The sequence below is a fragment of the Musa acuminata genome, chromosome BXJ2-2, assembly GCF_036884655.1.
Source record: "Musa acuminata AAA Group cultivar baxijiao chromosome BXJ2-2, Cavendish_Baxijiao_AAA, whole genome shotgun sequence".
NCBI lineage: Eukaryota > Viridiplantae > Streptophyta > Magnoliopsida > Zingiberales > Musaceae > Musa > Musa acuminata.
This window is the reverse complement of record NC_088339.1, coordinates 19,452,708-19,464,521: the sequence shown is the minus strand read 5'-3', so window position 1 is coordinate 19,464,521 and position 11,814 is coordinate 19,452,708. Positions and strand designations below refer to the sequence as shown.

General features: G+C 45.1%; 1 protein-coding gene across 3 annotated transcripts; it reads left to right on the top strand.

The window, feature by feature from the left end:
* Window positions 1-266: 266 nt before the first annotated feature.
* Window positions 267-9,133, top strand: LOC135582741 (26S proteasome non-ATPase regulatory subunit 11 homolog). 3 transcript variants are annotated; one of them, XM_065095076.1, is made up of 3 exons: window positions 267-406; window positions 6,931-6,989; window positions 7,505-9,133. In XM_065095076.1, exon 3 carries the CDS (start codon window positions 7,541-7,543, stop codon window positions 8,807-8,809), a length of 1,269 nt encoding a protein of 422 aa, XP_064951148.1. In that variant the 5' UTR covers window positions 267-406; window positions 6,931-6,989; window positions 7,505-7,540; the 3' UTR covers window positions 8,810-9,133. The 3 variants fall into 3 exon arrangements, 2 of the variants coding, with proteins under 2 accessions (XP_064951148.1, XP_064951147.1); XR_010484400.1 differs by lacking the exon at window positions 6,931-6,989 and having other exon boundaries at window positions 274-406; window positions 7,505-8,861; window positions 8,984-9,133; XM_065095075.1 differs by lacking the exon at window positions 6,931-6,989 and having other exon boundaries at window positions 274-406.
* The last annotated feature ends 2,681 nt before the right edge of the window (window positions 9,134-11,814 follow it).

Genomic DNA, 11,814 nt, shown 5'->3' with positions numbered 1-11,814 from the left:
TTTTATTCTTTTATAATATTTTCAACTAGACTTTATAATATTTTTGTTGCGGTGGCCAAAACACTAAATTAAGCCAAACCACTATAATAAGTGAAAAAAAATTAAATGATAGTTTGGATATTTTTAAAATTATATATATATATATATATATATAAACGCCGAACCTAAATAAAAATGAGGCAAATAGGGAAATCACCTACAGGGATATATATGTAATTTACTGCACCATACGTATGAATCTATCTTTGCAGCATTTCGTGGAGCCCAAGGAAAGGGTTTATGCTTCTGCTTCTGGTTTCATCTCCCCAGCCCATCTCCGCCGGCGTTCTCTGCTTCAGGTTATCTCAACGACATCCTGCCGTCCGCTGTCCTTGCTCAGCACAGCCTTGCCCATAATTGGGACAAGGTATCTGCTTCTTTCGTTGACCTACATTATTCAAGACAAGTATTTTGAGTTATTGGCTTCTCGGATTTGGGTTTTGGGCCGAGTTGATGACTTTGAAGAAGAACAGGCCGATCTAGTAGATTTCCAGTAACTTGGATCTTCTCCCTGAAAGGCTTAGGTTATTCTTAGAGGACTATTTCTTAGTTTCGTCCCTTGATTTCTTCTAGGGTTCGATAATCGAAATTTTTATGCTTGTTAAGGAAGCATTATTTTTTTTAATTCCCCCAAAACTGAATTTTTTTGAAGCAGATGCTGTATTGATCTTTTGAAACAGATGCTCTGGGTTGAATCTTGTGTGACCTTTGTGATGTCTGACAAAGACGTCATATCTATTTCATTGGTCTGCAAGGACTCCCAGTTGTCAAGTTTGCGTTTCCATCTTTTTGATAATCAAGACAATATTGTTTATTAGTTATTGTTATTAAATTTAAATGATTTGATTGCTTTGGCTCTGTGTTTCAAAAAATTGCCAAAGCAGGCCTTAAAATTTGCAGTGGTTCAGTTAGCAGAATTGAAGACACTGTTTAATAGTATTATAAGTTAACGCTGTGATAGGATATGACCCTCATTAGAATATTCTCCAATTCAAGAAGGGGAATTAGACCATCCAAGGATGAAAGACAGAGAAAAAGAGGGAATTTACTTCAAAGCTAAGATATAGCTTCTAGGGTCTTATATATTATTTGCTGATGAATGGTCCAGCAAATGGTGTTTAGTATGACAAAAGTTGTTGATTAAAGTGTTATAGATGCATGATTCAACTTGTTAGAGATGAAACTTAGAGTTATGAGTTATTGAAGGATAATTTAGTTGTGTGTTGGAAGAATCTAATATATTGCATCAATAAAAATGAAGAACTGAATCATTTCTTGGTTCTTGCTGATAGTATCATGGAATAAAGACAAAAGGCATTGTCATGAGATGGGATAACTGATCCATTAGCATAATAGGTCTGCACCATTGGTCCAAAATACTTAAGTTTTCAATTCTCCTCTGACATCAGATGTGGGACAACAAATCTGAGGGTTGGATGCATTAGTTGAAATGCTCAATTAACACAAGTGAGAAGAGTACTCGGAGATGATCTTGAAGAAAGTTTACTTACAAAAATGACATAATATAAGTTTAAGCAGCATAATGAGTTCTATTGGGACCCAAATGAACTGCTTAAATGATCTTTGAAAAACTTGTACTTGACTTACAAAAATGATGTGATAGAGTTTACTAAAATAAAGCATGTATGAATGCTTTTCTATAAAGGTAGAATATTCTTTTTTAGGTGTCAAAGGAAAATAGAAAATCATAGATTGATTAAAAATAAAACATCTTTGTACAATTATCAGTTCATTTATTATCCTCAGTGCCTGAAATTTTGGCTGTGTATTGCCTGCAAAGGCTTTGCTGAGTTGCATCTGTGTCAATCGACATGAAATTTTCACTGTGTTGTGGCATTGCATTTGTGCCCCCAATTTCATTTTTCATACAACAGCTTTGAAGTATCTACTTGTATATCCATGGATATTATGAATGACGTTTCAACTGAATTGGTACATCTGTCCGGTTTGTCACGGCCTTAGCTGGAATTGCCTAAGGCGCAAGGCACCCTTGCGGTAAAGACGCGAACTTAGCTTGCGTTACCTAAGTCGCGAGATACCTTTGCGGCAAAGACGCGAACTTAGCTTGCGTTGCCTAAGTCGTGCTTCGCCCTTGCGATTTGCATCCGCAAAGATGAGCCCACTTGCAACCTCTCGCAGGTCCCGAAGGACCTGTAAAAAGAGAAAGTTGATTAGTTCGAAGAACGAGCGACGGACAAGTCCCGACGTCTCGCGAAAAGGGGAAGCTTTACAAGCAATTCAGTGAGCACCTTGCGTGCACAAGAGAAAAGAGGGAGAGGGGGAAAACAAGGACTTTAGAAGGTTGAACGAACAACTGCAAGTCCACAAACAGTTGCTCACCGGATGCCGGGCGCGATAACAAGTTCCCGTCAAGGTAACGTGCGAACTTGCAAAAGAGTGTTCAACGCCCGACACTATACTGAAGCCCCATCCAGCCCTGTGCCACCCGAGTGGTTCCAGGGTGCTGAGATGGTTGACGTTTCGCGTGCAGCAGCGGGCTGCAGAAATCAGCCCGTGGCACACGAAAACGGAGCTGTTTTGCTCGGTTCGGTGAGCGATTGCACTGTAGCGCTGCAACTTGTTTGAACTTACATTTTTACAAGCAAAATGACTTAAAACCAAGCCAAAACATGCTGCAAAGCAGTTGTATATGTAGACGAGAGCGACGAACGGTTCGTTGATCAGAGTTGTTGCGGGTGCGCGACAATCGTTCGTGACATTCTCCCCCACTCAAACTGTCGACGCCCTCATCGACGCTTGTTGATAGTTGTTGCTGATTGCTTCTTCATGTCGTAGGGCGTCTTCAGGCTCCCAACTGGCTTCAGTTCGGGGAAGCTTTTGCCATTTCATCAAGTACTCGGTCTGCTCAGCTCCAGTGGGTAGCTTTATTTTGCGGTCCGCTAGAATGGTTTCAACTCGCTTCTCGTAGGAGGTTGTGGTGGGGGGTAGTCGAGTTGGAACACTTCGGGAAGCATCTTGCCGATCCGAGTGGTAGGCTTTCAAGTTGCTGGCGTGAAGAACATTGTGAATTTTGAACCACGCCGACAGCTGCAACTTGTATGAGATGTTGCCCACCCTGTTGATAATTGGGAAGGACCCTTCATACTTGCGCACCAATCCTTTATGTACTTTATTCCTAAAGAATTGGAGTGATGCTGGTTGGAGCTTGACCAACACCAAATCGCCGATCTTGAACTCTTGCGGTCGCCTTCCCAAGTCTGCCCATTTCTTCATTCTTTTTGTCGCCTTCTCCAAGTAAGCCCACGCAATATCTGCATTTCGGTGCCACTCCCTTGCAAAGTGGTAGGCTGACGGACTACTCCTAGTATACCCAATTACCATGGTATAAGGAGTTGACGGCTGTTGCCCTATAATAATCTCAAAGGGGCTCTTGTTGGACGCAGAGCTTCGCTGCAAGTTGTAGGAGAATTGGGCAATGTCCAACAACTTCACCCAATCTCGTTGGTTGGCACTCACGTGGTGCCGAAGATATAACTCTAGGAGCGAGTTTATCCTTTCAGTTTGGCCATCCGTCTGAGGATGGAGGCTTGTGGAGAAGTATAACTTCGACCTCAACAATTTAAATAGCTCGGTCTAGAATCGTACCAGGAATCGAGCGTCTCGATCACTGATGATATTGTGCGGGACTCCCCAATACTTCACCACATCCTTCATCATCAGCTTGGCCGCCTCCTCTATTGAATAGTGTAAGGGAGCAGCAATGAAAGTTGCATACTTAGAAAATCGATCGACCACCACGAGTATCGATCCTTACTGCGGGCAAACTTGATCTGAAGTCCAAGGAAATGCTCTCCCACGGCCTTTCTGGTACGGGCAACGACTCCAAAAGTCCTACCGGCTTTCGTTGCTCCACATTGTCTTGTTGGCAAGTGAGGCACGTTCGAACATATTCCTCCACATCAGTCCCCATCTTCGGCCAATAGAAGGCCCTCTCCACGAGAGCCAAGGTTCTATGAATGTCTGGATGTCTAGCCCAAAGGGAATCGTGACACTCTCTTAAGAGTTCACGTCTCAGATTGACCACTCGAGGAACATAGACCCTATTCCCTTTGGTGTAAACGAGGAACATAGACCCTTTCTGCGGCAGCAATTGCCCCGATCAAATCGACGACATTCCTTCGATGTAGTTCTTATTGCACCCATGGCTTCAAACCATCGAGGAAGCTGAATAGCTTACCCTTCTCGGACATGTCCTAGATGTCCAGCAGTAGAAAATTGCTTCACGTAGTCTCGGATGGAAGCATTTTGGCGGAGTTGTCTTAATTTCCTTCTTGCGATGAACTCGGTGTTCTCCAGTAGGAACTGAGTTCTCAACTCTCGCTTCAAGTCCTCCCATGTGTCAACTCGACATCGACCTTGTTGGATCTCCTCTCAACGGGTTCGCCACCAAAGTTTTGCATCTCCGTTCAGATACATGGTCGTTATAGAAACTTTAGTTTCTTCAGAATCAGGCCTCGTAGCTCGGAAGTATTGTTCCATATCGAACAGGAAATTCTCGAGCTCTTTTGCATCTCTGGCCCCTTCATAACCATGAGGCTCGGGTGCCCTCAAGTTTTGTGGCGACGCAACACGAGTGTTGCTTCCTCCCACATTTAGTGCCCTTGTGAGCATGGACACCCTCGAAGTGAGTTCCGCCACAACTTCCTGCAGGTGTTGCACGAAGTTTTTGGTGTCATCTGACAATCGGTCGACTAGGGCCTCAACCTTGTCGATCCTGGACTCCGCTTCTTCTTGCGAGCTCTCTACCCCAACAAGCCTTCGTTGGCCATGGTAGAGTTCCTCCAAGCTCGTTTCGAGAACATCCAAGCGGGTTTCTGTCGTCATGAGTCTCTCCTTATGACTCTTTTTCCCGATTGGCGCTCCAGATTGCGCCTCCTCCGCTCGCGGAGAGTAGCCAACTTCTCGCTCATCATGTTCGCTGCCTCGCTCCTCCTGAGCGGCTCCAACAACATGTGAGCGAATGTGCACTTGCAGCCCACCTGCGGCTGCTTGGGGCAAGGGTCCGACTTGCCCTGTCTTGCTCGATTCGCCACGATGCTTTGCCATGGCGAAGTTGCGAAGTTCCTTCGCTGGTCACTCGAAGTGCTTGCCCGCTCTAATACCACAATGTCACGGCCTTAGTTGGAATTACCTAATGCGTGAGGCACCCTTGCGGCAAAGACGCGAACTTAGCTTGCGTTGCCTAAGTCGCGAGGCACCCGTGCGGCAAAGACGTGAACTTAGCTTGCGTTGCCTAAGTCGCGCTTCGCCCTTGCGATTTGCGTCTGCAAAGATGAGCCCACTTACAACCTCTCACAGGTCCCGAAGGACCTGTAAAAAGAGAAAGTTGATTAGTTTAAAGAACGAGCGACGGACAAGTCCCGACGTCTCGCGAAAAGGGGAAGCTTTACAAGCAATTCAGCGAGCACCTTGCGTGCACAAGAGAAAAGAGGGAGAGGGGGAAAACAAGGACTTTAGAAGGTTGAACGAACAGCTGCAAGTCCACAAACAGCTGCTCATCGGGTGCCGGGCGTGACAACAAGTTCTTGTCAAGGTAACGTGCGAACTTGCGAAAGAGTGTTCAATGCCCGACACTTTACCGATGTCCCATCCAGCTCTGTGCCACCTGGGTGGTTCCAGGGTGCTGAGATGGTTGACGTTTCGCGTGCAGCAGCGGGCTGCAGAAATCAGCCCATGGCATGCGAAAACGGAGCTGTTTTGCTCTGTTCGGTGAGCGGTCGCACTGTAGCGCTGCAACTTGTTCGAACTTACATTTTTACAAGCAAAAGGACTTAAAACCAAGCTAAAACATGCTGCCAAGCAGCTGTACATGTAGACGAGAGCGACGAACGGTTCGTTGAACGGAGTTGTTGTGGGTGCGCGACAACCGTTCGTGACAGGGTGTCAATCGGTACCCAGACCACCCCGTTTTGGGCAGTCCTGTTAGCTCATATAAAAGGGAAACTTTCCTAACCCTAATTGCTTCTCACACATGCGTCGCAGCTCACATACACCACAACCTTTGCTTCTTATGCACGTTGCCACAACTCCTCTTCTCACCTCGTGACACATTGCGACCTCGCTACATATCGTCTTTTCCTTAATCATTTCTCATGGGGCGAGGATGCCTCTTCTCCTCTTCCTCTTCCTCCTTCTGCTTCTTCCTCCATTGTCGGACCTCAGCCTCTCACGCACGTTGTTCTGACCTCCAGTTCTCACCTTGCCACCTCATTGCACACCTCGACCTCATTAGACACCGAACTTGCCCTAATTGCCTCTCATGGGTACGCCTCTTCTCCTCTTCCTCCTCTTGGTTCTTCCTTCTCTTTCTCCACCATTTCCTCTTCATACTTTATCGTCCTTCTTCCTCCTTCCTCCTGTTCCTCCACCATCTCTTCATCCTTCATGTTCCTTCCTCCTTCCTCCATTTCCTCTTATTGCTCATCTTCCTTCCTCCACTGCCCCTTCCTCTTCTCCTTCTTTATCTTTCTCTCCAAAACATCGGTATGTATCTGTGTATCGACATACGTTACATCGGTCCCTGATCGATATGTGTGCCATTTTGACAAAATCATCGGATTCATGCATTTTTATTACTTTCTATCAAAACTTACTTTTATTTGTTATTTTTCAATAGTCTTGCTTTCTCATAGCCTAGTGAATCAAATTCAAACATTAACTTGGTTCATACAGATATAAATCATTAATACAGTGTATTTTTTTTCAGATTATATGTAATGTTTTTGTTTTAGCTCGAGAATACAAAGAAGGATAAATGTGTAATAAGATCTTAATATAGTCATTTGTTTCTAGAAGTATTAATTATAATAAATTTTCGGTAACCATTCATAATACATCTTTGACTTGCAGCAAAAGTTTGGGATGCATATCTTGATGAGATTCAAGGCTAATTGCCCCCAAAAGGCTAGGTGATTTTAGTCTCACCATTTTTATGTTAGCCATTGAAAATATGTTGTCAAAGTTTTATTATGTGTTTAAAATCATATTTTAACATACATTAGCACTCAAGGATAAAGATCAACATTGTGTTGCACGTGACAGATTTCATGTGTAAAAATTAACACTAGATAGTAATTTATATCAAATACTAAAAGCTACATACATTGCACATGAAGGTAGGATCTCTTACTTGTATGTGTTATATATATATATATATATAGTATAGGCTCTTCGTTCAAATTATATCTGTGGTCCAAGTGAGCATTCCTATGCATCTCAATATTAATATGATCCTAGACCTGAAATAATATAACTTGTTCCTTAGTGCTTTAGCCATATGGAGCTTCATGCTTTTTTTTGCTTGGTGTTGTGATGAAGCATGCTCACATAAGTGTTCAGCATTTGTGGGTGTGCTTTTCCATTTTTGTCTCAGAGCTTCAGTTAACTGACATCTTTCAACAAATATTCTCATTTCATCTTGCAGACTTTTGATACTGTAGCCAACTTCGCCATCTTAGAGATGCAGTCTGCATACCTCCCTGCCACTACCGATTCAATAGCACAGGCCTTGGAGGCTAAGGATCATGCTGAGTCAATTTCTCTTCTTTACCGTGTTCTTGAAAACCCATCTTCTTCTTCAGAGGCAATGCACATAAAAGAACAGGCTATTTTGAACCTTACTGATCTTCTCACCCAAGAAAAGAAGGCTGAGGACTTGAGAGGTCTTTTGACCCAACTCAGGCGCTTCTTCTCATTAATTCCAAAGGCAAAGACTGCAAAAATAGTGAGGGGAATTATGGATGCTGTTGCCAAGATTCCAGGAACCTCTGATCTGCAAATTTCCCTTTGCAAAGAAATGGTGGAATGGACCCGTGCAGAGAAACGCACATTTTTGAGGCAACGAGTTGAGGCAAGACTTGCAGGTCTCCTAATGGAAAATGAAGAATATTCTGAAGCCTTAATGCTCCTTTCAGGCCTGATCAAGGACGTCAGAAGATTGGATGACAAACTACTACTAGTGGACATAGTTATTTTAGAGAGCAAACTCCACTTCTCTCTGAGAAACTTGCCGAAGGCAAAAGCTGCATTAACTGCAGCAAGAACTGCTGCTAATGCTATTTATGTTCCACCAGCGCAGCAGGGCATGATTGATTTACAAAGTGGGATCCTTCACGCAGAGGAGAAGGACTACAAGACAGCTTACAGCTACTTCTTTGAAGCATTTGAAGCCTTTAATGCTCTTGAGGACCCTCGGGCAATCTTTAGCCTCAAGTACATGCTTCTGTGCAAGATAATGGTTAACCAGGCTGACGATGTTGCTTCTATAATTGCTTCTAAAGCTGGCTTGCAGTATTTGGGTCCTGATTTGGATGCTATGAAAGCTGTTGCTGATGCACACTCGAAGCGCTCCCTGAAATCCTTTGAAACTGCTCTCCGAGATTATAGGGTCCAGTTGGAGGAAGATCCAATAGTTCACAGGCATCTTTCATCTTTGTACAACACCCTTCTGGAGCAGAATCTTTGCAGGTTGATCGAACCCTATTCGAGAGTGGAGATTGTTCATATTGCTGAGATGATTGAATTGCCCATGGATCACGTGGAGAAGAAACTGTCACAAATGGTACTCGACAGGAAGTTTGCGGGGATTCTGGACCAAGGTGCCGGTTGCTTAATAATCTTCGATGATCCCAAGGCCGATGCAATTTTTCCTGCCACACTGGAAACTGTCACCAACGTCGGCAAAGTGGTGGACAGTCTCTACGTGAGATCCTCTCGTATTATGGCATGAGAGCTCATCCTTCAATACCAAGTTTTTGGATACTTTGGTCGTCGTTTTAGCTGTGAGATTATTTTCCATACGTTACTTGTGATTTCCTGATTTCCTGGATGTTTTTAACTTCACAATACAGTGTCGTGATCTTTCTCATTCATTTTGGATCGTTTTTTGTTCACTTTTATGCAGCTAGGAGGAGCTTGAAAAAGTTGTTTGAAATTTTACATGCATATTAGTTGGCGATAGACTTGGATTGGAAATTTCTGGATGATAAGATACATGTAATCGGATGTTGTGAATTCTTTTCTTGAAGTACTAGTAACTTAATTGTTTTCCTTATGGATGGAAAATTTTAAGTGGCTACTGAATCTATTCTTGATTTGTACCTTCGATGGAGCATTTTCTTTGATTTACTTCTTCCATTCAAAGTTTCATCGACTCGACAGTGTTTAAACACATAATCTTATAACTGCACACGCTGTGATAGAAGAGGTTTTCTTTGACACAGTGCTATTGCATTCCCAAAGCAATTGAGAGATATCACAAACAATATAATATTATATATATTTATGATAGGGTACGGAATCGGTATATCGATTGTATCATTTAATATCATCAAATAAAAAGACAAACAAATATATATATATATATATATATATATATGTATATATATATATATATATGTATGTATATATATATATATATGTGTATATATATATATGTATATATATATATATGTATTTATAAATATATATATGTATATATATATATATATATCTATACATATACATGTATATGTATATATACATATATAAATAAATAAATTAATATATATATATATATATACATATATATGTATATATATATATGATAGGGTGTATTTTGGCCCTATGTGAACCACCGACAGACCGACGCGATACCGTATGCCTCCAGAACCGCGGGGTGCATGCCACATCAAGCTCCAACGGTGTGACTGTGCGGCCTAACCACCCCAAGAGCTGGGGGCGGTGCCGTCTGATGTTAGGGCAATGCCGTCTGACGCCGCTCGAGCACCCTCGAAGACGCCATCTCGACAGAGAGGTTGTTCCGCCCCAAGAGTCAATGATCATGCAGGACCAGGGCCCGACCAATTCCCGCACGTAGGTATAAATACCCCTGACCTGATCCAGGAAAGGGAAAAAAAAAAGATCAATTGATCACTCCATTGACTTGCTCGTCGGAGGGGCCTCGTCGGGTGATCCCGACGAGGGCCATTTTTGTAGGAAAACGCAGCCACCTCACGAAGACGAGTTGCCAACCACCCCGGAGAAGGAGAGACGCCACTCGGCATTCATAGCGCCCGGATTAGCGCACCAAGGAACGCTGATCAGCACCCCGTCGTGAGGAGGGCTCGGTCGACCTCGGCATCCAGCTCAACCAATAGAAGACTCCCGACATTGACCCGTGGACCAAGCCGTGCTGACTCATCAGCCACGACATATTTGTTCACTAACATTTTGGCGCTAGAAGGAGGGCCATGTTGCAGGAGCATCTCGCGGGAGCTCTCCCCGAGGGAGAACTACTTACCGGTCACCCTTCTGTTGGGCCTGGAGATCAGCCCCTCCCCATCCTTCGAGATGGCAGGGATGATCCCTGCCTCGATGTCAGATCGCTACTAGCGCTCGTTCAATGACCCAGGATTACCACCTCCTGGACTTACCATTGGACCCTCGGTCGTGTCGCCCAAGGCGTTCCTCAGCCTGACCAAGCAAGTACAAGCGATGGCAGGGATGATGCAGACGCTCGTCCCACTCATTTCCCAGATCATGCAGCTAGCAGCTCCCTCGATTGACCCAACCCGGCAGTGGTCGAGTGGGGAGCAGGTCGGGACGGGAGAAGCCCGAGACCAAACGATGAACCTGAGAGGTCCGCCCGAGTAGAGCATACCCGCACCCTGCCGAGTCACACTACCCCACTTTGAGCCAGACACCGTATCATCCGACTCGGCGGACGACTCGCTTAGGGCCCAATTGTCCCGGGTCAACTAACGTTTGGACGCGTTCCAACGTGAGTTTCGAAAATCGCAGGGCGAGTCCAGCGAAGGTGGCTCGGGCGGGTCTCCTTTCACTCAGGAAGTACAGGACAAGCCGGTACCTCTCAACTTCAGGCTGCCGACATTGGAGACATACGATGGCGGCTTCGATCCCACGGAGCATGTCTCCGCATTCCAGGCTCAGATGGCCCTCTATGGCACCTCCGATGCATTGATGTGTCAGGCATTTCTAACCACTCTAAGGGGACCAGCACGAGCATGGTTCAACCGGCTACGCCAATCCTCGGGCTCATCCTTCGACCAACTCATCGGGGAGTTTGAGCAGAACTTTCTTGCTAGCGCGCGACCTAGGCCTTCGATGGCCACCCTGCTCGTGCTATCCTAGCATGAAGACGAGTCGCTCTCTCAGTTCGTGGCACGCTTTGCCACTGAGATCCGGGGATTCCCGGACGCTCACCCCTCTCTTATCATGTTGGCATTTCTGATGGGCTTGAAGCCTTCAAGGTTCTTCTGGTCATTGATCGAGAAGCTGCTAGTAACCATCCCCGAGATGTTCCAGCGTGCCAACCAGTACATCGTCGCCGAAGCTCTGGTGGTGGGAAAGCGCATGAACAACAAGAGGCCAAGGGAGAAACAATCCCGGGGAACGACTTCAGCAGCCCCAGTGCAACCCCGCTAGAGGCCCGACTGATAAGAGCTACTACTCCCGAGGCCTCCGCCTCTCCCTCTGAGCACGTTCCACCGGGACTACGATCACGACACAGAAGATTGCCGTAACCTCTAGAATCAAAGCGAGGGCTTCACCCGAAAAGGTCACCTCGGGCGCTATCTTGAGGAACCCCGAGAAGCAACTCCACATCCTAGGGGACCCATCGAAAGATGCCTTGTCATCCAAAATCTCCCGCCGAAAAGCCACTTGCAACAAGAGGTCCACAAGCTCTCCAGATCGGTTCCCGACCTATGCCTCGCCGTCCCAACTCTTGCCCGA

Coding starts and splice junctions, on each gene's coding strand:
- LOC135582741 (XM_065095076.1), top strand. CDS start 7,541: ATGCAGTCTGCATACCTCCCTGCCACTACCGATTCAATAGCACAGGCC.